This window comes from Camellia sinensis, chromosome 1, assembly GCF_055761805.1.
Source record: "Camellia sinensis isolate YWXY chromosome 1, ASM5576180v1, whole genome shotgun sequence".
In the NCBI taxonomy this organism is placed as follows: domain Eukaryota; kingdom Viridiplantae; phylum Streptophyta; class Magnoliopsida; order Ericales; family Theaceae; genus Camellia; species Camellia sinensis.
This window is the reverse complement of record NC_138961.1, coordinates 152,727,933-152,753,090: the sequence shown is the minus strand read 5'-3', so window position 1 is coordinate 152,753,090 and position 25,158 is coordinate 152,727,933. Positions and strand designations below refer to the sequence as shown.

The 25,158-nt window shown below is 35.6% G+C and overlaps 1 protein-coding gene across 1 annotated transcript; it reads left to right on the top strand.

Moving 5' to 3' along the window:
• The first annotated feature begins 6,106 nt into the window (after window positions 1-6,106).
• Window positions 6,107-12,760, top strand: LOC114321393 (cold-responsive protein kinase 1). The gene is given in 9 exon segments (XM_082887437.1): window positions 6,107-6,928; window positions 9,273-9,670; window positions 9,759-9,783; window positions 9,785-9,825; window positions 10,299-10,426; window positions 10,577-10,787; window positions 10,899-11,130; window positions 11,440-11,587; window positions 12,309-12,760. Coding segments are annotated over 9 exon segments (1,887 nt in total). The 5' UTR covers window positions 6,107-6,533; the 3' UTR covers window positions 12,618-12,760.
• Window positions 12,761-25,158: the final 12,398 nt, after the last annotated feature.

The following is a 25,158-nucleotide window of genomic DNA, read 5'->3' as shown; positions in this document are numbered from 1 at the left end:
CCCAACTCAAAGCAAGCAAGTGGTATGGTGGGAGACCAGTAAGTGTGGCCCAAAAGTGAGGGAGACCACATACCTGACAAGAAAACTGGCTGACCAGGGAAAGGTTGTCTCCAAGGAGAAAAGGTGGTCTCCCACCCTGGTACCACCTTCCAAACAATGAAAATAGGGTCCATGCCAAAAATGAACCAAGACGGATGCAAAACGAGGGTTCAGGGACCAAAGCGCGTGGCCGGAGGCCCCGAAAACTGACTGTTAAACATCGAAAGTGGCGTGCGACCACAAAGGTGGTCTCCTAGGCCACAGTGTCCCTCTAGAGAGAGGAAACAAGGTGTGTGCCAAAAACTGGAGCAAACGGAGAAAGTTAAGCGGTCCCGAACCGAGGTGCCCGGCCGACGGCTCCAAACGGGAACAGTAGTCTACGACCACGAAAAGTAGCCTACGGCCACTGAGAGATGGTCTAAGAGACCTCTCCCTCCCTTCGGGAAGAGAAAACAGAACCTGGTTCGCAAACCGAGGCAAAGCACAAAAGAGTCCCGAAATCCGGAGGCAAGGCTCTTAGCTGAGACTCCGTAATCTCAGAACGAGCACAACATGCGCAATCACCGACCGCTCAATCAATGACGTCTGAGTCTTAAGGTCGGTCAAAAATGGGTGTCTACAGTACCCTCTAATCAAATCACGGATAAGAAAAAAAAGCAGCCCCATCTTTAATATACAATGTATATACTATACAAAAACAAAACTAACGACAAAATTGAAATTACAAAAAAAAGTTAAATATGCTAAAGAATATCTGAATAATTTGTATTCATATATATCAAAACAATTACCTTATAATTATTATACATATTATTAGACATCATTATATTCCAACTCTCCCTATGAAAATAGAAATGGCAAATGAAAATCTAAAAAACGCAAGATGTTGATTTGTGATTATATTTTAATTTTAAATAATTAATTACAATCCCTATTAAACAACTAAAGGCAAATCAACACGAAGATTTAACGTGAAAAAAATCACAATTGGAGTGCCTCCAATTGTATAAAAAAATCACGGGCTAAAGCCACAAAATAATCTACTAAGAAGACCAAAAAAGAATTACATAAGTGTATTCTCAATTACCTAGCGAATCCATGCCTGAATTGAACCAATCCTAATATGCCTCTTCCAACACCGTCTTCACCTCGGAATTGTCTTGTTTAACGTTGAATCCACAACGCAGAAGTCGAATCCACGACAATGAGCCACTCCGGAATCCACCAAAGCTTCAGGCTCAAGTTTTTCGGAATCTACTGAAGAACAACTCTTTGTTTTCTGAATAAATGAAAACAAGCAAACCATTGATAATATTGATATGAAATTCACGGTTCCATTGATCACTCTTAAATTATTAAGAAAACACTCATGAAACACTCTCCAATATAAAACACTCTGTATCTTATTCCTCTTTTAAAATCTAGACGGCTCAAACCCTAGAAACAGTGAACAACGCACTTTATAGAAAACAGGATCGCACAGACCGCTCAAGCGCACATTTCACCGCTTGAGCAGTGTGACTAAAGGTAGTGCAAAATATATAGGCTGACTGCTCAAGCGGTAAAACTTTCTTCTCAAAAGTTTAAGCGTTTTGCCAAAATACTAGATGATCTGTTTCTTCGCTCGAGCGCACAAATGATCGCTCGAGCAATCAAACAATTTCAACTACATTTTTTCTTTTTGTGGGGTGGTGGCCCTCAACCCCACCGTGGTGCTGCCCCGGACCAGACATGGGGCGCTGTCCCCTGTACCCTCGCGAGGTGACCGGGCAGCTTGATCCTCGTTCTTAGTAAGCAAACTGACAAACATGAAAAGATTAAGATCACAAATTCCTCTGCATATGTATAATTCAAGTAGGATTCGCATCTAAATACTCAGTTTCACTGAAATAAAAGATCGAATAAAATTACAACTTAAAGGAGTTTTGTCAAATATGATTGCTAATTACAAAAATCTAACAACAAAAGAAAAAATAAATAAAATCAATGAATTAAATGTTAGAGATATAAAAAGGAAAAAGAAACTATTAATCATTATACGAAGAAAAAAAAAAAAGAAGAAGAAAGGCCCTCATATTTATACATTTGTTCAGGTGAAAATAAAATAAACTCCTCAAATGAAAAGCCAATATCAGTTACAAAAGAAACAATACGTTAAAACCAACTACAAAAACTCTTACAACACATGATTCTTTGATTAATTTTGTGGTTGGTTTTGTATGTGTAGTACTATAGCAATAGTCAAATCTAAAAATAGAAATTGCACTTCTGCATTTAAAAGATATGTTTGCAAAACTTGAATAATTTTTTTTTATTAATAATATTGCATCTTAAATAGTGAAAAAAAATTAAATAAAAAATTATAATTTAATTTTTTTTAAAGGGCATCACTTAATTTTTTTTGGGGAAATTTACTCAAAAATTCTATGATAGAAAAGTGTATACCGGAAAATCCCATGAATTTTCTTGTAGACAATTATGTCCCATTGAATTTGGAAATGTATATATTGAGATCATTTCACTATATTTCCTAGAGATTCTTGGGTGATACTGCGTTTGGTTCCAAATGTGGGTATGTTTTATTTGAGAGATTTAAATGTGAGATTATCCACATCATTCTAATGTGTGTACTATTATCTTACTAAATTTTTGTCAAATATATCATTATTAAAATGTGACAATGGCACCTAATATGACAACTAATGGGACATCATTCTTAAAATGGTCTTATTAAAATTTTGTCAAATGTATCATTCTTAAAACGTGACAATGAGACCTAATATGACAACTATCTCTGATTTTCTAATTTGAAATATCATATTCACATACACATTTTGTGTTTCTAAATGTGGATATACTTCATTTGGAAAATTTTAATGTGAAATGGTAGGATTTTTTAGATTATAAGAATATTTATAAAACTATAAGTTAAAGATATAGGCCATGTTTGGTTTGTATTTTAGGGGGGAAAAAAAAGATAATAAATATTAAAAATTTAGAAACTAATTTGATAAAAAATAAATAACAAAAAAATATTTTAAAAATTTTAAAAATTATTTTTAACCTTTCAAAAGATAAAATTATATAAAAATAAAAAGTGTTTTTGATTTTTTTTTTTAATTTCTTTCACCAAATTAATTTTAAATTTAAAAAAAAAAAAAATCTAAAACAAGTTTTTGAAAACGAAACTAAACATGACAACAGGATCTATTAGTCAATTCAATGGTCTAATATATATATTGGGAAATTCTATTTACATGTCACTAAACCTCTCAGTATACACTATTTACTTAATTTACACCACACAAATTTTGATTTCCCCCCCCCCCCCCAACCTCAATTTACACCACTTAATACCCAAAATACCCTAACCCATCCTCCTAACCCAACCATTAACAACTTTGGCCACCCTTGTCTACCATCTCCAACTCTGACGACCAACCTCTTGCCATCGATCGCCCTCTACAACTGTCGTCTCTCATTTAGCCTCTTCCTACATCTACCTTATTCTGCCATCTACACAACCCCTCGCCGCTATTATCGAAGCCCAGATTTGGAAAACCTAGATATCTCTTCCCTATTGTAGTATCAACATTGCACCTCCATCACCATCGTTGCACCATCACAACCTTTCAAATCTCTCTTGTTCATTTGCTTTTCAAACCCTAGATCTAGAAAATCTCTCTCTCTCTCTCTCTGCAGAAAAATAGTAGAGGGAGATAGAGACCAAAGGGGGTGATAGAGGTGAGATGGGCTTGCGATGGTGACTGAAAAAGAGATGGGGTTGTTGGAGGGAGTGATTAAAGGATTGTTGCAGAGGGAGATGTGGCGTCAAAGGTGGAGGTAGAGGTCGAAGTGGCAAAAAAAGACTAGGATGGTTGGTTAATGGGGTTATTGTAGGTGTGAAGTGGCAGGGGAGGGTAGCCACTAAAAGTGGTGGGGTTGGGATGAGGTGGCAAACGCCGATGTTGAGTTGAAAGGGAAAGATGAGTATATATTATAGGTCATTTGTTTGAGGGATAGAAATGTAAAATAAAAAAATTGGAGAAATGGTGTGTATTGAGAGAAATATATAGTAGTGTGTAAATAGAATTACCCATGTATACTTTTTTGCTAAAGGCCTCAAAGAGACTTTGTCCGCCTCTCTTGCTTCGAACCAATTGATTGAGTAATTATCCAATCTTTTAGGAATTCTATGTTGGTTGTGTAGTAAGTGGCTAAATATCTACATAGTCCTAATAATGAGGAGATAATAGATAAACTATAACCATTCATTGGCCAGGCACAGAAACATGTGATCTTCCTATCTTACTAGATAATTTCTGCAACGGTTGTGTTACATGTACCAATTAGTATACTGATTGGTGTACCAATATATATATACTAGCGGTTGCTACACGCGATGCGTGTGCAATTCAAATAAATAAAAATAAAATAAAACATTTATCATATATTGTGTGCTAATTAAGTGGTAATAATCTTATTCATTTGACATAAGTCTAAGGTTCAAATCCCCTCCTTTCATCTATCTAATTTTTTTTATTTCAAATAAAAAAGTAGACACATGGCAGCATAAAAAATAAAAGATTCAAGACACCATAAGAGGTGTTCACTTTATAATAGTATAGATAGATAGATAGATAGAAGATAGATAGATATATATATATATATATTATGACATTATTACTAACCCCACCCATTATACAAATTATAAATACTCAAAATATTTAAAATTATATCACATCTATAAGTATACTAATTGATATACCAATTTTCACATAGAATTATTTTTTAGACAATTGATGGGAGAAATTTGTTTAACCATTCAACGAATTAAAATGGGCCAGATCAGCTCCAACTATGCATCGGTGATTACTATTTTTGTTGATATAAGACCACAATGGCAAAGGTTTTTATTTATTTATTTATTAAAATTCACAAAAAAATAAAATAGGCTAAAATAGTTAATAAGATAAAATAATACATCAAATTTATAATTATTTTACTTTTTTCTCTCATAAACATTCCATCCAATTATTAAAAAAAATCCAACAATCTTTTCAAAAATGAATATTTTAGCTTGCTAAAATAGTAAAAAAAATAAAACCTATTAAAATAATCAACTTTCTAAACGAGGCCAATATAAACATGTTGAATTATTATTAATAAAATTTAACGAATTACAAACTAGCACATAGAATGATGGCTTAGGATTAGGGGTGCAACTCGGGCGGGCTCAACCCGAGCAACCCGAGCCCAGCCCGAGTTTTTTTAAGGCTTGGGCAACTATATCTTGTAATCTGGACGGGTTTGGGCAGATTTTTGATGCCCGAATTGCAATTCGGGCCGGGCTTGGGCAAAACCAATGGCCAACCCGAGCAACCCGAACCCGAATTCAATTTAATATATTATATAAATTATGTAATATATATAAATTAAGTAAAAGAGTTAGTCTTAATTTTTATTTTTATTTTTATTTTTTTGGTTAGTCTTCTATTAAGTAAAAGAGTTAGTCTTAATTTTTATTTTTTATTTTTTTTTGGTTAGTTTTCTACCATTAGATTAGCATCTTTTATGTCTACCCTTAGATCTACCTACAGGTTTCTGAACTCGGGCAATTCGGACAATTCGGGCAACCCGAGTTCAAAATACAAAGCTTGGGCCGGGCTTGGGCAACAATGTTCGGGTTCATGGTCGGGCTTGGGCGGGCTTGGGCAGTGCCAAATACAATTCGGGTCGGGCTTGGGCAGACCCCAACCCGCCCGAACCAGCCCGAGTTGCACCCCTACTTAGGATATGTATGTATATTCAATGCTTGAGGAATTAGAGACGAAGACAAAAAAGAAACGCCAGAGCAGTTGTTTGGGTCTTATGACTCATCATTTGCCTGTCCCTATTGTAAAGAAAAGAAAAGGAAAGAAAATGGGTCTTCCCTCCAAGTCTCACATTCCCACAGGTTAATGACTCATCATATCTTCTAATGTTATATAAATAAATAAATAAAAAAATCATATATAAAATGTATAATAATTCTCATATGAAGGTGGAATCCGCGCATATAGAACCCATCTTTATGTGAGATTTTGTATATATTCTGTATAAATAGTATGTCTATCGTTTTCATCCCCCTATAATATCATTCTATTATATTATATTCTATTCTACTTTTTGAGAATTACAAGTCTCCTCTTTAAAAAGTAAATAAATAAATAAAATTGCAAATCAGTAAAAAAAATCATGGAAAAGTTTACCTTTCAATTATTAAAATTAATGAAATTTAAAATATATTTTGAAAACAAGCATTGAATTGCAATTTTCCCTTAAAAAAAAAAAAAAAAAATTGGTGTGGTCAACCACTCGTATAATATATACCATATATAGGTGGTTATGAATTTCATCATGTCCTGCGTCAATTCACATTCTCACCTTAGCTTTCGAATATTTATGCTCTTTTTGAGTTCCTAACTAGTTAGTGTGTGTTAGAGACGACAACAATGAAGACACCATTTATGCTACGGTATCGGAGGTGGTGGTTGATGGCGGTGGTGATAATAGTAGTTGCATCGATTTTAGAGTCGGCCATGTCAGATCCAGAAATCAATCTTCTGAACAAAGGTTGCAGTCAGTACAACGCGACAAATCTCTCAGATTTTTTCAGTAACCTGAACGCGACATTCTCAGACCTGAGGAATCAGGTATCGAGCCAAAACAAAAAGTTTGCGACAGCACAGCAGGCAAGGACATCGGACCCTGTCTATGCCATGGTTCAGTGCATGGACTACCTCTCTGTGGCCGACTGCGTGTCCTGTTTCGATGCTGCTGTCTCTCAGATTCGCAACTGCTCCGCCGCCAACGGTGCTCGTGTCATTTATGATGGTTGCTTCCTCAGGTTAGGCTTGCATATGCATTTCTCCCACCTTATAAATTTCTCATCTTTACATAGTTTGCAGAGTATGTGTCAAATTCCATCTTTTCTTAGTTAACTCTCTCAATCAAATTTTCATTCAATTAAACCCCTCTAGTGTTATCATAAAATTTTCATGTTTTTATGAATAATTTAATCTGATAGATATTACCATGATGAAATTTAATTTGTGGGGAAAATATTAATTTTTTTGCACAATTTATATTTTTAATTGAATATGAAATTTTTTTCCATACATTGGATACAGATTGAAAATAACATAACATGATAAGATTAAAAAAAAATATACCAGTTAGGTTTGTTTTGAGATAATTCCGACATAAAATTCTATATTTTAGATAGGGAGTTGCTTTTCATTTTATGTATCTAAAAATTGACGAGTATGTAATAATTTTGTACAACTACAACATTCTATTTTTAAATTCTATAAATTTATTTTGTAATTTTAAACCACTACTCTTTTTATAATAAATAAATAAAAACCATCAAATTTAAAGTGAGTTGTACTGATTGTGAGTCTATAAATTTATTTTCTAGTTTTAAACCACTACTCTTTTTATAATAAATAAATAAAAACCATCAAATTTAAAGTGGGTTGTACTGATCGTAAGTCTATAAATTTATTTTGTAATTTTAAACCAATACTCTTTATATAATAAATAAATAAAAACCACCAAATTTAAAGTGAGTTGTACTGATTGTGAGCCGGTACTCTTTTCTTATTTATTTTTAATTAAATGGTGAGGTAGAACCCACGCCTTAAAGTTGCTGTCCATCAATGTTTATGTGAAAGAATTCGAAACAACTTGCTAAAAAAATAATTTGATAAAATTTCAATAATATATGCTTCCTACCCTACCCTAAATAATTGACAAAAAGTAATAATTCGTTACATATTAACATACATGTGTGATGAGTTATACTTCTTAAATTATTATTCAGGTCGTCATCATCATTAGATAGATGTATTTTTAAAAAATTCGTTAAATATTTACAGACATTAAACATAAAATATGAAATAGATATTTGACAAAAAGTGAAGCTCATATGATGGGAGACATATCTTTTGTAAAACATTTATATTGTATTTTGTGTTTAGTCTTTGTATTTTTAACATCATTGATAATGCATCAATCTGTTTCTCTTTTGAAAAATATCTGAAGGTAGAGAAAGTCAGTCACTCCAAAACCACATTAAAAAAAAAGAAAAAAGAAGAAGAAGAAGAACGGATAGTTAGTATTATTGATGTTTGTAATTGATATCCCCTGCCTATAATTGATAGAAATGGCTATAATTGATATGATTTGAAACTGGAATCCAGGATAGAAATTTCATTATTTCATTGGATATGTCCAATTGCATTATCAATTTATCCTAATAAATATGGACAGATCTGATGATTCTGGCAATTATGTACCATTTTCTAAGAGATAAGTTTTGGTCAACTGTCACCAAATTTATAATATGAAAGTTTATAAATGTTTACAGCTATACACAAGCTTGAGGCCTTTTTTTGTTTCATTAGTTTGATTTGTTCACCATTAAAAACAAAATTTTAATTAGTTTGATTTGCCTTTTTAAGAAAAATAATAAATAAGTTTATTTTTTAGACTAGATCCAATAATGCGTAAAAAAGATGATTAGCAAGTATAAAAGACATGAATGAAAAAATTGTCTTAGATATTGTAATATACCGCCACATTATTAGATTTGAAAAGCGAGTCTAACTTTTGAATTAGAGTAATACTCCTCTTTGTTTACTTAGTTGTGGTTTTTCAGTAACCTACCAACAGCCCATGTGAATTTTTTTGACTAATTACTTTAATTTTCTAGACTAGTTACTTTAAAAAATAAAATAAACAAAAACCAAGTTGCATGTGATACATCACACATATATAACCTTCATCCTTAATAAGAAAAAGACTAACTTGTCCTTAGGCATGGGAGGCTCCCTAATATGGAATGGAATTTAGCAATTTCAAGCTCAAGAATGGAATTCCTAGTAGTCTAGAATGAACAAGGAAGAGTGAATAATAAGAATTGTAATTTTGGCATTTTAATTAAAATTTTGATAACATCATCATATTCTAATCATATTCTATCTTATATATTAACTGTAGACTAACAGCAAGAAGTTATGCGAATGTAAAATATAAGGGAGACTGATGTAATTATCACATATTCATTAGGTCAACTCTATATATTTTTGTGTTTCTAGGAAACTTGTTTGCAAATATAAGTTTCTGATTATAAGTTTGTTTTTGTTTTGTTTTGTTTTGTTTTTTGGTTTTTTTTTTTGTGTGTTAAGGTATGAAAGCAGCAGCTTCTATGACCAAGGCACTCTCCCTGGAAATGTCGGTGTATGTGGCAATAGGACTGTATCACAGGCTACGGCTTTTGACACAGCTGTGCAAGGACTATTAACCGATCTTAAAATCGCAACACCAAAGATAAATGGATTTTTTGCAGCAACAAAGAGTGAAGTGGTAGGTGGTAGCACAACCGTGTATGCGGTGTCACAATGTGCAGAAACAATAAGTGAGAGCACTTGCCAAGATTGCCTGACAGTGGCATATGCCAACATACAAAGTTGTCCTCCTAATGCAGATGGTAGGGCTGTTGATGCCGGTTGTTTTCTTAGATACTCGGACACTGCCTTCTTTGCTGATAACCAGACAACGAATATCAACCCCTTTCTTGGAGGAGGTAACACCTCTTCTCTCTATAAAATAAAATAAAATAAACAAAATGAAACGAGAGAAACACATAAATTAGTCATTTTTGTGTTGTACAGGAGGATCTAGCAAGAAGAATGCCATTATGGTATCAACTATCAAGAAAGTCAAAGTTAGTTCCAAGAGGTAAATCAATATTTTTACAAATAGAAAAGTGTACCCAAAAAAGAAAAGAAAAAAATCGTGGTCCAAAATTATTTAGTGCGGTGGAGACCTCTTTCAGAATAATTTTGGGACTTGCATTAATTTTGATGTTTTGTATTTCTTTGATTATCTTTTTCTAGGCACATAGTTTTACGATATTTGTAGGCATGATTTGTCAATGCCATTTTTTCTTTGGCTAGGATACATTTGAAATTACACAATTTACCAAATTTATGGCATATTGCTTTTTTCATCAAATCCAACTCAAAACTTGAATTAATCACATCCCAATCTAATTGTATGACACTGACTTCTAATTTTAAACTTTCTTTTCAATCTTCTGTCATTAACTTCCAATAATTACAAACCCTAGAACCCAAAGTTTTATTTTATTTCTTCTTGCTATTGAACTTTGCTGATATGATATGAAATGTGATTTTATACCTCTGTAACAGGTAACATATTAGGGGCATCCGAGCTGCAAGGACCAGTGATTTACAGTTACAAAGATTTAAAATCTGCAACAAAAAAATTTAGTGAAGAAAATAAACTAGGGGAAGGAGGTTTTAGTGATGTATACAAGGTAAAATTAATTTGATATATTGTGCATCCCAAAACCAAATCCATCATTTTCACTTCTTTTTTTTTTTTTTTTTTTCCTCCCAATTTTTTGATTCACAAATTGAATGTTGCATATTTATATTCTCAACCTCATCATTAAGTCATTGAACAGGGTACTCTGAAAAATGGAAATATAATTGCAGTGAAGAAACTAGCTCTAAGTTCGAGTAGAGCAAAGGCTGATTTCGAAAGTGAAGTGAAGCTTATTAGTAATGTGCATCACCGAAATCTCATCCGACTTCTAGGGTGTAGCAACAAAGGACCAGAACTACTACTTGTCTATGAGTACATGGCAAATGGAAGTCTTGATAGGTTCTTATATGGTAAAAAAAATATAAAAAAAAAAAAAAAAAAAAAAATTGAGGAGACGTTGAATTTCTTTTTCTTATATATTAGTTTCTACTTCATGTGGGAAAGTTTCATATTATTAACAGGTGAAAGAAGAGGTGCCTTGAACTGGAAACAACGATTTGACATAATATTTGGGACAGCCCGGGGTCTTGCCTATCTTCATGAGCAATTCCATGTTTGTATCATACATCGAGATATAAAATCCAGCAATATTCTACTAGATGATGATTTCCAACCCAAAATAGCTGATTTTGGATTGGCAAGGCTTCTACCTGAGGATCAAAGTCATCTTAGCACCAGATTTGCCGGGACCTTGTAAGCATGAAACCAACCATTTCCCAGCTTATTAATCCCTATGTTCAATGTGGAGTTTCAAATCTTTTAATGGTTTGCATATCTGATATTTCATATCTTTGAACAGATACCTAAAAGAACAATGATGTGGCTATTTTGTGAGTGATATATATCCATAATTTTTGTGAGTGATATAATGGATTGTATTAGAGGCTATTTTGATGCCTAATTGAAATTAAACCAATGATATTTTTTCATGTAACAAATCTAGTACTCTAGTAAAATATTTGAAAGCATTGAATAATAACTAACTAGTTTCTCATGCAACAGGGGTTATACAGCACCAGAATATGCCATCCATGGACAGTTGTCTGAGAAGGTTGATACTTACAGCTTCGGTGTTGTTGTCCTTGAAATCATAAGTGGCCGAAAGTGTAATGAAATGAAGGTCGAATCTACTGAATTTCTCCTTGAACAGGTACCTTCACATGACTTTTTCATAATGATGGTCATTTTCATATAGACTCTTTATATAGAATTTAAGAACAGAACATGTGGCAATGACATTCTTGAAACCCTGAACCATATTGATGGACATTTTTATTTTCAATGAACCATATGAATTCTATTTGTATAGCATTATTCTAAACTTAATAATAAACCAAAAAAAAATGTAGAAATTTCTCTAGAAAAATGAACAGAATAGTTGTGTTGGCATTCATTTTGACCATATCTGCACTTTATTTGGATGAATGCAGTGGTTGCCAGCATTGCATTCTGTACAACTTGACTTGGGGAGTTTTATCTTCTAATCTTACTTAACCTATTTGCTAAGATCTATTGGGATAGTGTGGATCTTGATAAATACTACACACTAAACCCTTGCTAGAAGATGAGGGTATAGGGGGCTTACTCCCTATCTAAATTTGGAATAAGAGTATTTTTGGTATTTCTTTGTTACCTATTATCCTAATTTCTATATGTTTCTGTTGTAGCATTTTTTATCATAATAGAACCACGACAACCGTGAATGTGACCCTAGTTTGGGGTGAACCATGAAAATCTTGTGTTCTTGTATGTGCATATGACTTGGGCTTTTGTTCTTCTTTGTTTTTCATATCTCACCGATCCTAGTTAAGTGTTATAGATTCCTAACAAGATTTTCCTACTTTGTGCTTTTGAATGATGGTTTTTAATAGGCATGGAAGCTGTATGAGGATGACATGCATTTGAAGTTGGTGGATGAGAGCATGAATGAATATAGAGAGGAAGAGGTGAAGAAAGTGATAGAGATTGCTTTGATGTGCACTCAATCGCCAGTTTCTGTAAGGCCAACAATGTCTGAAGTAGTTGTTTTGCTTGTAAGTGAGCGCTCAATTGAGCTGACAAGGCCAACAAGGCCTACCTTAATTGACAATGATAAGCAGATTCGTGGGGAGACAACCGCTGCCACCGGTTCATCAACATCCGATGCCACTGCATCTTTCACCGAGTTTACAGGTCGCTAGATAGCTTGATAATTGTCCTCAAAACTATTTATAATGTGTAGCAATTGTTCATGATCAATTTTCAAGCCATTTCAGCACCACAACCTTATATTGGACGACAAGTATATGTATACTTAATTCTTGTAATCACGTTTGCAGAACTATTAGGTTTTTGGGTAAAATTTGAGTTAGTTTGAGAAATTTCCTGCTAAAATTACAGCCTTTGAAAGTTATGAAAATACGTCTATATATTTTTATACACACTCAATGAATCACACATCTAAGAGACAAAATATTAGAACTTCTCTTTTGACATGTTGGGAAAATATGCATAATGAGGTGATGAAGCAAAAATGCATAGCATTAGTTTTATGTAGGTGTTTTTAAAAAATAATATAAATTGATTGAATCGGTCGAACCAAACCAAATCGACCTATTTTCTTTTTTTATTATTTTATTAAATACAGTCTGCTACAGAGTTTTGGTTTGTGTTGACAAATTTTGTTTGGTATTGCCATCCTAAAACAAGTGTGAACAATGTACAATTAGTTTTAGTGAAAATAAATGTTGAATACTAGATGCCAGATGAGGCATTTCATATTTGTTCATGATAGTATAGTAAATCAATATGATGTATTTTTCCTAGCAAATAGCATCATGTAGCCACATTCACCAATTTGTCTAAATGAAAGAATCAAATGTGTCACTATTTCAATTAATCCAAATACCACTTCAATATTTTGAACAGATAAACGCTTGGTTCTATATGTTGGAAATGGTTATAAAATTCTAGGTAAAATCAGAATTTTTTTCTAAGTTTGGTCTATTTTTTGGATGGGCCCCGTGCGTCGATTTTCACGGGTCAAAGTGGTAACGCGTTCTATGCCGCGTTGTGATTCCCGTGGTATATTTGGTTGCTCAAAACCATTATCGAGTGAATGGGAAATTGAAGCCAAAGTATGCTCCATGGAAATGGAGTTTTGGTGAAAAATCCTTAAAGGTATTGAATAACGCTTGTCTCACATTGATTTGGTGGGAAGTTTTGAATGGGTTTATAAGGCACGGGTTTGGTACTTGGGGTGTGCCCCAAGGAGGGTACCCAAGTATTTTAGAAGGAGAGGTTATGGGCAATATGGGCTAGATCCATTAGACCCAAAAATCATCACACACGTGCCATCGTCCGATCGGGCGGGCTAGGCGTGGGTGTGTGGTTAGGTTGGGCTTGTTCGGCCCAATACTAATCGTTTTGGGCAAAAAACATTTGAATTTAATTTTATTTTTGTACACCCAAACAGGGCCCTTTCCATTTTTGTTATCTGTTTGAATTGTGAACCCAACAGATTCAAATCTGTTTAAATTCAAAACCAAACAGGTTTCATACCTGTTCAAATAGGTTTGCACCTGTTTAATTCAAAATCTGTAGCTACCAATCCATCTATAAATAGGACAGCCCTCATTTGAATTTTGTAACTCTAATAATTTCATCCTTCATAATTCTGCAAATATTCTTTTCATATTGCATTATTTTCTTCTGTAAGAGAGTATAAACACTTAGTGTGTTCGTTAGGCAAACAATTTGTAGTGCTGCTATTGTTTGTAGTAGATCATTTTATCCTGGGAGATAGACATCTAAATTCTGAAAGCACCGTGGAGATGACGAATCTGTCTTAAGGACACAATGTCAAACACTAGACTTGATCAGATAATTATTCAAAGAAATTAATCAAGTAAGTTGTTTAATTTATTATTCTGTTTTATTTATTTATTTAAATCAGATTTTAATTTTGTTTTTGTAACAAAATAAAATCTGTTTTTATTTATTTTGTTTTATTTCTAGTTTGATTCTTGTAATCAAACAAATTCTCTCATTTCCTTTATTTTTTTATATTTTAATTGTTATTTAGTACACAACAAAATTTAATCTACTTAAATATAGTGAAAATTGTCCAACACTATATGATGTTGTTGATTGGTTGTTCATTAAAAATAGTTCAATGTCAAAATGAGGCAAGTGGGGTTCTTGCCTAGAACCAGTAGAAGGAGGCAATACTTTTAAATATATTCTCACTATATAGTGTGTATATATACATAAAATAAAGGATAAATTGCACTCACCTCCCTCAAGGTTTTTGACAATTACACTAGCCTCCCTTCCTTTGTCTAAAATCACACTAACCTCCCTTGAAATTTACTTTTAATATTCATGCAATCTGTTAGTTGACTGTTAGTTTGACTAAAGATTCTATTTTATTTATTTTTAGTCAGTGGTTAATTATTAGGGGGATTTTAGTTTGATTTGTATAACATTTGAAGTAATTATCTGTAAATTAAGAATAAAATAAATCAATTAATCAATTTTTATGTAAACAAATTAAGATGAATTGTTGAAGTCAAATGAGAAATACAAGAACTTGTACGTATGTAAAGTAATAAATTATAAATATATATATATATATATATATTTATAATTAAATCATGTGAACATTTAGAAAAATTATTTAATATTACTCAAACAAATGCATCTGTTCAAATTTGATTTTTATTAGTTTAGATAGTGAGACTCATCAATTTTATCTTATTTTTTAAAAAAATAACTGAACTGTATAATATCAAGTATTAATTAAAATTACCAAATAACATATATTATATTTATGTAATTAATTTTTTAATTTTTTTTATCATTACTTTTGTTATAACAATAGGTTATTCTAGAATACACACCATTTTATGTGAACAATATACAAGTTATAATATTTATGGTGTTGATTACCACAAATGACATAACTAAAAAAATTTCAATCATAACTAAAAAAAATGAGTTATAACCAAACAACATATACCAAAATAATAATCACACATTTAATAGTTATCAACAAAAAATATCTCTAATATTAAAATGATTGAACTAAGCATTCCATTAATGTCGTTAGTCACAAGGAAGGCCAATGTAATTTTAGAAAAATGAGAGACGACCAATGTAATTATCAGAAACCTCAAGAGAGATGATTGTTATTTACCTTAAAATAAAGAACCATCAATCAAGACAAATCTTGATGATTAAAAAAGTAGCACAAAAATTTGTGAATTAAGTAATAAATATTCAAAAGGGCCTCCCTCCCTCTTTCTTATCACTATCAGAAAAAATATTTTTTGCGACGCAGAAGTCAATTTTTTTACCACTAAGGATATTTTGCTACAATTATAAACTTGTCTCGAAGATGTCGGCAAAGGTAAATTTTGTTGGAAAATTAGACATTTTATTCTGACTTCAGCAATTTAGCAACAAATCTTTTGCAGATTGTCCACTTTGGCAAACTTTTTGGTGACAATTTAAAATTTTAATTTGCTAATAACAATCTCTTTAGAGACAATTAGATTTTATCGCTAAAAATTATTGCTATAAGAAGCAAAGCAAATATCTACCATAAAATTTAACAAGGACAGAAAAAAGTAAAAAATGATAAATAATACTAAATTAGAAGAAAAACAATTATGCACAATAAAACACCACAAGCTTCCAAAATTACTTGTGCACAAACAAAATAAAAAATATTGACTAGCATTTTTAACCAAGTGAAACTATGCATACTATAGCGATTCTGGTTTAGACCCGACCTATTTGATATTTTAGATCCGGGTTCTATTGTTGTATATGGTTGTTCATGTCCTATTTCATTTTACGCTTCATTTTGTTTGGTTATCGTTGTGTTTTGGTTGTGTTTGAAATATGTCGGGAGTTAGTTTTTCAAAATGGTTGTTGCCTAGATTTTGGTTTCTTTGCTAGGATGACACTTCATACATTCGAGCGGTCTTTGTAAAGTTCCAATACTTTTGCAGGTCTGTAGAGATACTGAAAGTTGGTATTCTTCGCTCGAGAGGTCCTTCTTGCACTTGAGCTATGCTCGCTCGAGCGGTGTTTCTTATGCTCGAACGTGGGTCTTGTGTCTGTAAAACTTCTAGGAGTTTGTAATCTTTGCTCGAGCGACAAACTTCTTCACTTGAGCAGTCACATCTTTTGTGTTTGGACGCTCGAGCGACACATCTTGCACTTGAGCTATGCTCGCTCGAGCGGTGCTTCTTATGCTCGAACGTGGGTCTTGTGTCTGTAAAACTTCTAGGAGTTTGTAATCTTTGCTCGAGCGACAAACTTCTTCGCTCGAGCAGTCACATCTTTTGTGTTTGGACGCTCGAGCAACACATCTTGCACTCGAGCGACTTGCATGCCAGATACAGAGTCGCCACCTGAATATTTTATTTTTGGGAAATTTAGGAAACCCATGACTCGTGCCAAAGGCCATGTATCCGTCATCACCAAAGTTGTCTCAGCTCGGGAACTTAGGTACAAGAGGAGAAGGTCATGAATTGAGCACCTCCGCTCGCCTGATCAAAGATCGGCTCTACTAATCATGATATGATTTTTTTTATCAACATTATGTGTTCTTATTCCAGTTATTAGGCTAACATTATTATGTGATGCGCACAAGCAAATATAGACTAGTTTGCCCAAATTGAAACAATTAAATTTCATGTTTGTTTTGTGAAAAGGGTTTGAATTTGCCACCTCAAGTGAGCTTAAAGTTTGCAAATTTTGCCACTCAACAAAGTGGGCTTAAAACTGTGAATTTGTCACTAGACATAGTGGGCTTAAACGTACATTTATTGAATCATTCCAATTCAAACAACAAGTCTTCATCCACAGGCATTCAAGTAGTTTAACATTTAAGCACTTAGCCTCATGGAAAGCATGCTAGACATGGCAATCACTCACACTCATACAAGTATGCTAAAGCATTAAAAATTTACCTAGTACTCCAAGGTAAGAAAGGAAGCTAGTTAGAAAAACATGCATGATTCGTAACTATGTAAAATGTCTAATGCAACGCATGCAATATGCAATTAATAGGCTTAGCTACTAATATGGTATGTGAATCGGTTCAAGACATGTGGTCTAAGCACGTATTCAAATAAGCATTTGAAATGATAATGTAGTTAGAATGATGCGCCGAGCCTCGGTACATGCAATACAAGATGAATGGATGCAAGCATAAGGTATGCTAATTGAAATATGTCCCTCAACTAACCATCAAAAGCGGATAAATAAAAGGGAGAAAGACGTGGGGTTGGAAGACACACACATTATTACATTACACTTTTACGAAGGAGAGTCCGAATGAATAAAGCAAAACTAACTAGCAACTAATTAGAGCTAAGCTAATTAAGCTAAGCTAATGAAGCTAAATATTACAAACCAAATGAATAACTAGCTAAACTAATTAACTAATTATTACAACACTTTTAATTAATTAACTAGTAAGCTAATTAAATTATAACACAAATGCAAATGAGCTAAATAATTAAAGTATTAAACTACCCTGCCACTACTCTGCCTCGGGAAATGAGAGATGCACATGCTCGGATATCACCCAAAAAGACCTTAGTTTCGTTCCCGAGAGCCTCTGTTTGCAGAGCTGAACACTTCTAGAACCATTTTGCTCCATCTTACCAACATTCTGTTGAGGTTTGCATCAGCGGCCAGCCGACCACTGGTGAAGACTGCCAGCCGCCTTTCGGCCATGGAAGTGGCCTACCGGCCATCAATGGTGCTCTGCCAGCCACCTGCCGACCATGGATAGTGGCCTACTGACCACTGATGCACTGGTTCAACTTGCTGCAACAGAGAACAAACAGAGCAAAAAGAGGGTATTCCCACATATTGTTAGCACAACTCACCCCTCCTTTTCATAAACAAATCCAAGGAGTTGTGATCTTAAGCCACAAACCACCAACTTAAGCAATTTCATTACATGATGGCTAGTGATTCAAAAGGTGTAATTTTGATAAATGCAACAAACAAGACACAAACCATCTCCCTTTCATGGAAGATCAAGGGAAGTGATGACCTAGGAAACTTGACAGATTTCATCACTTTGATTATGAAATGTCCCAATTTTCCTTGTGTTCAAATTAACGTCCGATTTGAACACACCAAAACACAAGCAAATCTTACACAATTTTAGTTTCCATTTTTGTTTACCCATTTTAATTTACCATTCCATCCTTTAACCAATTAAGTCCATTGGTGAGAAAATCCTCAAAAAGAGAAGGAAGTGTCAAACAAAGGGTAGTTTAGGGCAAGAGAGAAGTGTCATGCCGTTGGTAATGAACCCCCAAAAGAGGATTAAACCATTAAGCATGGACCTCAATCTTAAGCTTAAACAATCCCAAGGTTGAAATAACCCTCAAAACAAACAAAGAGTGAAAAAATGAGGGAGGTTGCAGAGATTATGCTTGCTAGAATTAAGCATGAAAAGCACTAAAAACATGTCATGAACTCAAATAAGTGATGCCTAAAGGCCTAAAACACCAAGCTTGTGAGAACACTTACACTATAACCATGCAAAACAAGACTCAAATGACTTAACCAGCCCAAAACAGAGGCAAAACAATCTAAAATAGAGGCTAAAATATGCTGAAATTAAGCTTCAACAAGCTAGAAAAATAAGCTAACACATGGCACTAACTAAGCTAGCAAGTAAGACACAAGGAGTGCAGGCTAACCCCTCGAAATTTAGACTTCAAGACATGATTTTTACCATTGAAAACGCTCTGAAAATCAGTGTTTAAGGCCCAAAAAAAAGATGGTTTGAAAATGGGAAACAAAGGTGCAAAGGCTTTTTAAACAAGGAATAAAGATGGATGAACCACCCCCTAACCTTAAATGGCTAAAAACACCAATTTCAGCCCATAAAAATAAGATTTTTTATAGCTCAAAAACAGCCAAAAACAATGAAAAAAAGATAGGAATACAAGTATGTCAAGCGAGCCTACAAAGCTAATATTATACCTCATGAAGAGAAGATGATTCCAAGCAACAATTCCAAGCAAATGCCACCTTCCAAAGCTCAAACCAAGCCCAAGAACACCTCAGCTCAGAGATGAGAGGATTTGGTTAAGGGTGTATAGGTAAGAGTGTAGGAATTGTAGGCAAAAGTATAGAAAATTTGTAGAGAGAGGGAAAGAGAATTGTAAAGAGAAAGGAAAATTTTGAGTCTAAAATTTTCTAACCTCAAAACATGAGAGAGGGGATCCCTATATATAGAAAACATAAAATCTATACAAGGAGATCCAGCCCTCCACGTGTGGACAGATGCAAGCATGTGTGCAAACAGCTGGCATAAAATATCTGCAAAAAACACTAGCAACTGCTCGGCCATCAGTGATGGCCGGCAAGGCATCATTTATGGCCAACAAGGCACATCAATGGCCGAAAAACAAAAAATGATGGCTGGCAACCTCCAAGGATGACCGACAAGCCACCAGAGATTGCAGGATAGAAGGACCAAGGCATGGTCCAAAAATGAGACAAAATAGATACAGGGTTTGAAAGGCTCAAAGTTGTGGCGTTTCGCTAAGGACTTCGAGTGCTTGGCAAGCAAATAGACTCATCATTGGATGTACCTGCAAGAACATCAAAGTCTTGAAGGGCCGTAAAAAATGAGGTGTCTACAGTATATTGTAGACGCGCCCCGAACGCCCCGGGAGGATGAGGTCCCGTTCTGTTCATTTGGGCTCACTACAGTTCGGACTCTCAAATTGTCACGGTTCTCAATCTGAACCAAAAAGTCCAAATTCAGCAAATCGTTTTGAGAAAACAGATTTTTAAAAGAAGTGCCAAACATGGACTGCTTTGCCAGATACAGAGTCGCCACCTAAATATTTTATTTTGGGGGAATTTAGGAAACCCTGACTCGTTGCCTAAGGCCATGTGTCTGTCATCACCAAAGTTGCTTCGGCTCGGGAACTTGGGTACGATTGGGGAAGGTCACTTCATGAGCACCCCCGCTTGCCCGATCAAAGATCGGCCTCTACTAACCATGACATCTATTTTTGAAAACATTATGCGTTCTTATTCCAGTTATTAGACTAGATTTACTATGTGATGCGCACAGCATACAAGTATAGACTGGGTCGCCTGAATTGGAACAAAACATTTCATGCTCATTTTTTAGAGTGATTTGCTACTCGCAAGTAGGCTTAAAATGTAGATTTTGCCACCCTCGGGTGGGCTTAGAAAAGATGGTTTTGCCACTATCTAGTGGGCTTAAAATTCACAGTTGATGATTTGTTCCAATCTAAGTAACCCAACCTTCACCCACAGGCATTCAGGCAGTTATATCACATAAGCATATAGCCTCATGGTAAGCATGCTATCATGGCAGTCACTCACACGCATGCAAGGATGCTAAAGCATAAAACTTACCGAGTACTCCAAGCCAAAACAGAAGCTAATTAGAAATTCATGCATGATCCTAACTATACAGAAATGCCTAATGCAACACATGCAAAAATGCAACTATAGCAGACTCGGCTATTCTAAACATGGCATATGAAATGCTACAGCTAACATGTATTTAACTTGGGATTGAAGATACAATGCAGTTAGTATGATGCGCCGAGCCCCGTGCATGCAAAACGGATGAATGAATGTAAACATGCTATCATGCTGTATGCTAATTGAAACATGCCCTAATCTAACAATCATAAGCGGATAAATAAAAAGGAGAAAGACGTGGGGTTGGGAGACATACATCACACACACGCACACTTATTACAGTTGTGCCCTCGCTCAGAGGGTCTGAATAAATAATACAGTCCCGAATAAATAATTACAGTCCAAATAATTACAAAACCCTAATTAATTAACAAATTAATCTAGGAAAGCAATAAATTGGCACACAAATCCGCGGACCGCCTCAGCTCTGTTCCGAAGGATGAATGATGCATGCTCGGGTTGCCTTTGTTAGAAAATTCTCTACGATGCCCCGGTTTGCCTCTGTTTGCAATTGCTCTTGGAATGCATGCCAAGCTTCGAAAGGCTGCTGATTTCTGATTTGCTACAACAGAGAGCAACAAAGGGGCATGGCAAAGTATTTTCATATATGTATGCATGACTACTCTTCAGGGAATGTAGTTCTCGATCCTCGTGCCACCAATCACGCATCTCAATGCATGATGGCCGATGAGTCGAATTGCACGACTCAATATGAAATGAATGCACGTATAAATACAACAAGACCTAGACTCCATCATGGATAATCCGGAGTGTCAGCGACCAGGAATTGAGACACGTTCCGTCACTCGGAGTACGAAACGTACCTCGTTTCCCATGCTTGGGCTAACTCCTATCCCAAGCACTATGCAATATGCATGACATGCATGAATGCAATCCTAACATGCGACCTAACATACACAATGCTATGAAATAGCATACACAATGCACGATGTAACGAGGCATACACAATGCTCTAATATACAACCTGGCATACGCAATGCTATGAAATGAAATGGCATACACAAGGCACAATGGACTTACACCAACATGAGTGGACCTCAGCCACACTCGCATCAGTAGCCATTAGGTGAGAATGAGACTATCAAAATGCGTGCACACATGCACGCAAATCGAGGACCGATCCTAGGGCATAGTATGCAATTCTAAAAAGGCATGGCAAGGCATGAAATATGGCATACAAGCATGTAATTTCCAACACTAAAATGTGATGCAAAATGGTCCCGAAACATGAAAACATGGCACCCGATGCATGAGATGAAACTCGAAACTCGAAACTAGGCACATGGAATGACTTATAGCTATACAAAGCATGCATTATTTGATCACGAATTCTAAAGACAGAGCCAAGGCAGTCCCAAAACATGAACATTTTCAGTTCAAAGCATGGCCAAAAGATGCTAGCATGATGGACTAAAATAGCATGCAATCTTGACTAGCAATCATGGTTTACATGGCAAGTATATGAAGAAAATGTAATCTCACCAAACCAGAAAAAATAAGTGAATAATCATGTGAAAATAGGCCCAAATAACCACTGATATGCAACCATGGTATGCAAAAATAATGAGTTACTTTGGAGGGCCATGCAAGGAGTTATTAAGCACATGCAAGGTAGACATTTAGCATAGCATAAACAACTATGAAAATCAAATATGGTAGTCCTAAAACTCACCAAATTGACCCTGGAAAGTGACTTTGAAGCATGCAAGGTAGGGTCTCTTTGGAAGACCAAAAAGGCCACCAAACAAGAGAAGGAGAGAGGGGGTCACCCCCCTCTAATCTTGGCTCTCAAAATAGTGTTCTAGCCACTAAAAATCCACTGGATTTCAATGGCTAGAAGGCCAAACAAAGCATGCAATTGGGGCTTAGGTGTAAGGCTCAAAACAAGGGACAATCAAGCATACAAGGAAGCATGTGACCTCAAATAAAATAATACCCTTAATAAAACATGAAGATAATGTCAAAACAAGCCTTTTTCCAATTTATAACAAGTCTCAAAAATGAACATAAATATGGCTAATCTATCATGCAAAAATGGCCTTAAAAGAGAGATTAGAGACAAGGGACAGCAGCTGGCCCCAAACAGCAATGAGCCCTTCAACAAAGTTGAAGAGGGGCTCAAAAAAGGCACTTCTCAGTTTATATCAAGCCACGAAAATGATCACAAATAGGGCTAAACCACCATGCAAGAAAAAAGCCTTAAAGAGGGATAAAGAGGCAAGTGGTAGCTTCTGTCCTCAAACAGAGGAGAGCCCCTAAAAAAAGTTGAAGAGGGGCTCAAAACAAGACATTTTATAGTTTATGGCAAAGTCCAAAACAACTCACAAATAAGCCTAAAATACCATGCAAAAATAGGCCAAAAAGAGAGATAAAGAGGCAAGTGACAGTAGGAGACCTCAAACAGAGAAAGACCCTTGATCAAACATAGAGATGAGCTCAAAATATGACTATTTACAATTCAGGTCGGAGCCCGAAAATGCAAGCAACAAAGGCTAAGAAAGCATGCAAAATAGAGCCAAAAGAGAGGGAAAAGAGACTTACCCTAAGTCTTCAACAGCTTTTGGTCCAAGAAATGATGCTCCTAGCCTCTGGAAATAGCCTTCAAGTTGCTGGAATGGAGGTGGAGGTGTGGTGCTATGGGTTGGTGTAGAAATGGCCAAGAACCAAGGGTGTTTTGAGGGTTGGAATAGAGAGAGAGAGAGAGAGAGATTTAATGCAAGAGCTCCAAACAAATTTTTGTAACCCCCAAACATGGAACTAAGGTGCTGGTTTTATAGAGGAGAAGAGTGGGGGAATGGAGGGGAAAATCAAATTCAAATTTCCCTCCCAAAAGGCAACCTCTCGGATACAAAATCTGGGGGGAAACAGAGGGTACAGCTGGAACACACTTGAAGAGACAAACCTGGCCGACCAGGTTCAGAAGGTTCAGGGGGCCGGCCGGCCACCTCCCCTAGTCAGCCGACTAGGGGTCAAAAGGGTCAATCAAAATTTCTGGTCGGCCTGCCCAGAAAGGTGGCCTCCCAGATGAGCACAACACAACCCTGTAGAGAAAAACCAGAAACAGTGACCCAAGAGAGAGAAAAGCTTGCTTTTTAGAGGGGTTCAAAAGGGTCAGAGACAATTACTGGCTGGCCTGTTCATATTGGTGGCCTCCTAGGTGTGTATAATACAAATATGGGGTTTATGGCTAAAGAAAGTGGCCCGGGAGTGGTCAACATTAGCTTTCTAGTGAGGAAAACGGGCGACGGAGAGCGATGAAGAAGTAAAATTGGCTTTTCAGAAAAATTACTGGCCTCCCACCCTCCTACAAGCTTTCTAATAATGAAAATAAGGTCTCCACCAAAAATGGACCCAAATCGATGCAAAACGAAGGTTCGGGGGCCAAAACGCGCAGCCCGGGGCCCCGAAAACTAATTGTTAAGCACCGGAGGTGGCGTTTGACCACGAAGTTGGTCTCTCGAGCCACAGTGTTCCTCAAAAGGGAGGAAATAAGGTGTATACCAAAAATCGGAGCAAACGGAGGTGGTTAGGCGGTCCCGAACCGAGGCACACGGCCGACGGCTCCGAAAATCGAGAACTGGGCTCCAAACGGGAAAAATGGCCTACGACCACGAAACGTAGCCTACGGCCACTGAGAGATGATCTACGAGACCTCTCCCTCCCTTCGGGAAGAGAAAACAGAGAAAACGGGACCTGGTTCGCAAACCGAGGCAAGGTACAAAAGAGTCCAGAAGTCCGAAGGCAAGGCTTACAGCCGAGACTCTGAAACTTCTGAACGAGCACAATATGCAATATCACCGAGCGCTCAATCAGTGATGTCTGAGTCTTAAGGTCGGTCAAAAATGGGGTGTCTACATATATCAGTTCATAAAATCACTTTTCTAAGTCACTTTTTTCACATCTCTCTCTAAACATTTCAAAACCCTATGTTCTCTCTCTCTCTCTCTCTCTCTCTCTCTCTAAAACTCATTGATTTCACTCAAATACATTGAAGTTGCCACTCGCAAGTAGGCTAAGATACGGATTTGCCACCCTCAAGTGGGCTTAGAAAACATGGTGATTTTCCACTTCAAGTGGGCTTAAAACTCGCTTTTTGATGAATTATTCCAATTCAAACAATCCAACCTTCATCCACAGGCATTCATGCAGTTATATCAGTTAAGCAAATAGCCTCATAGCAAGTATGCTATACATGGCAACATACACATC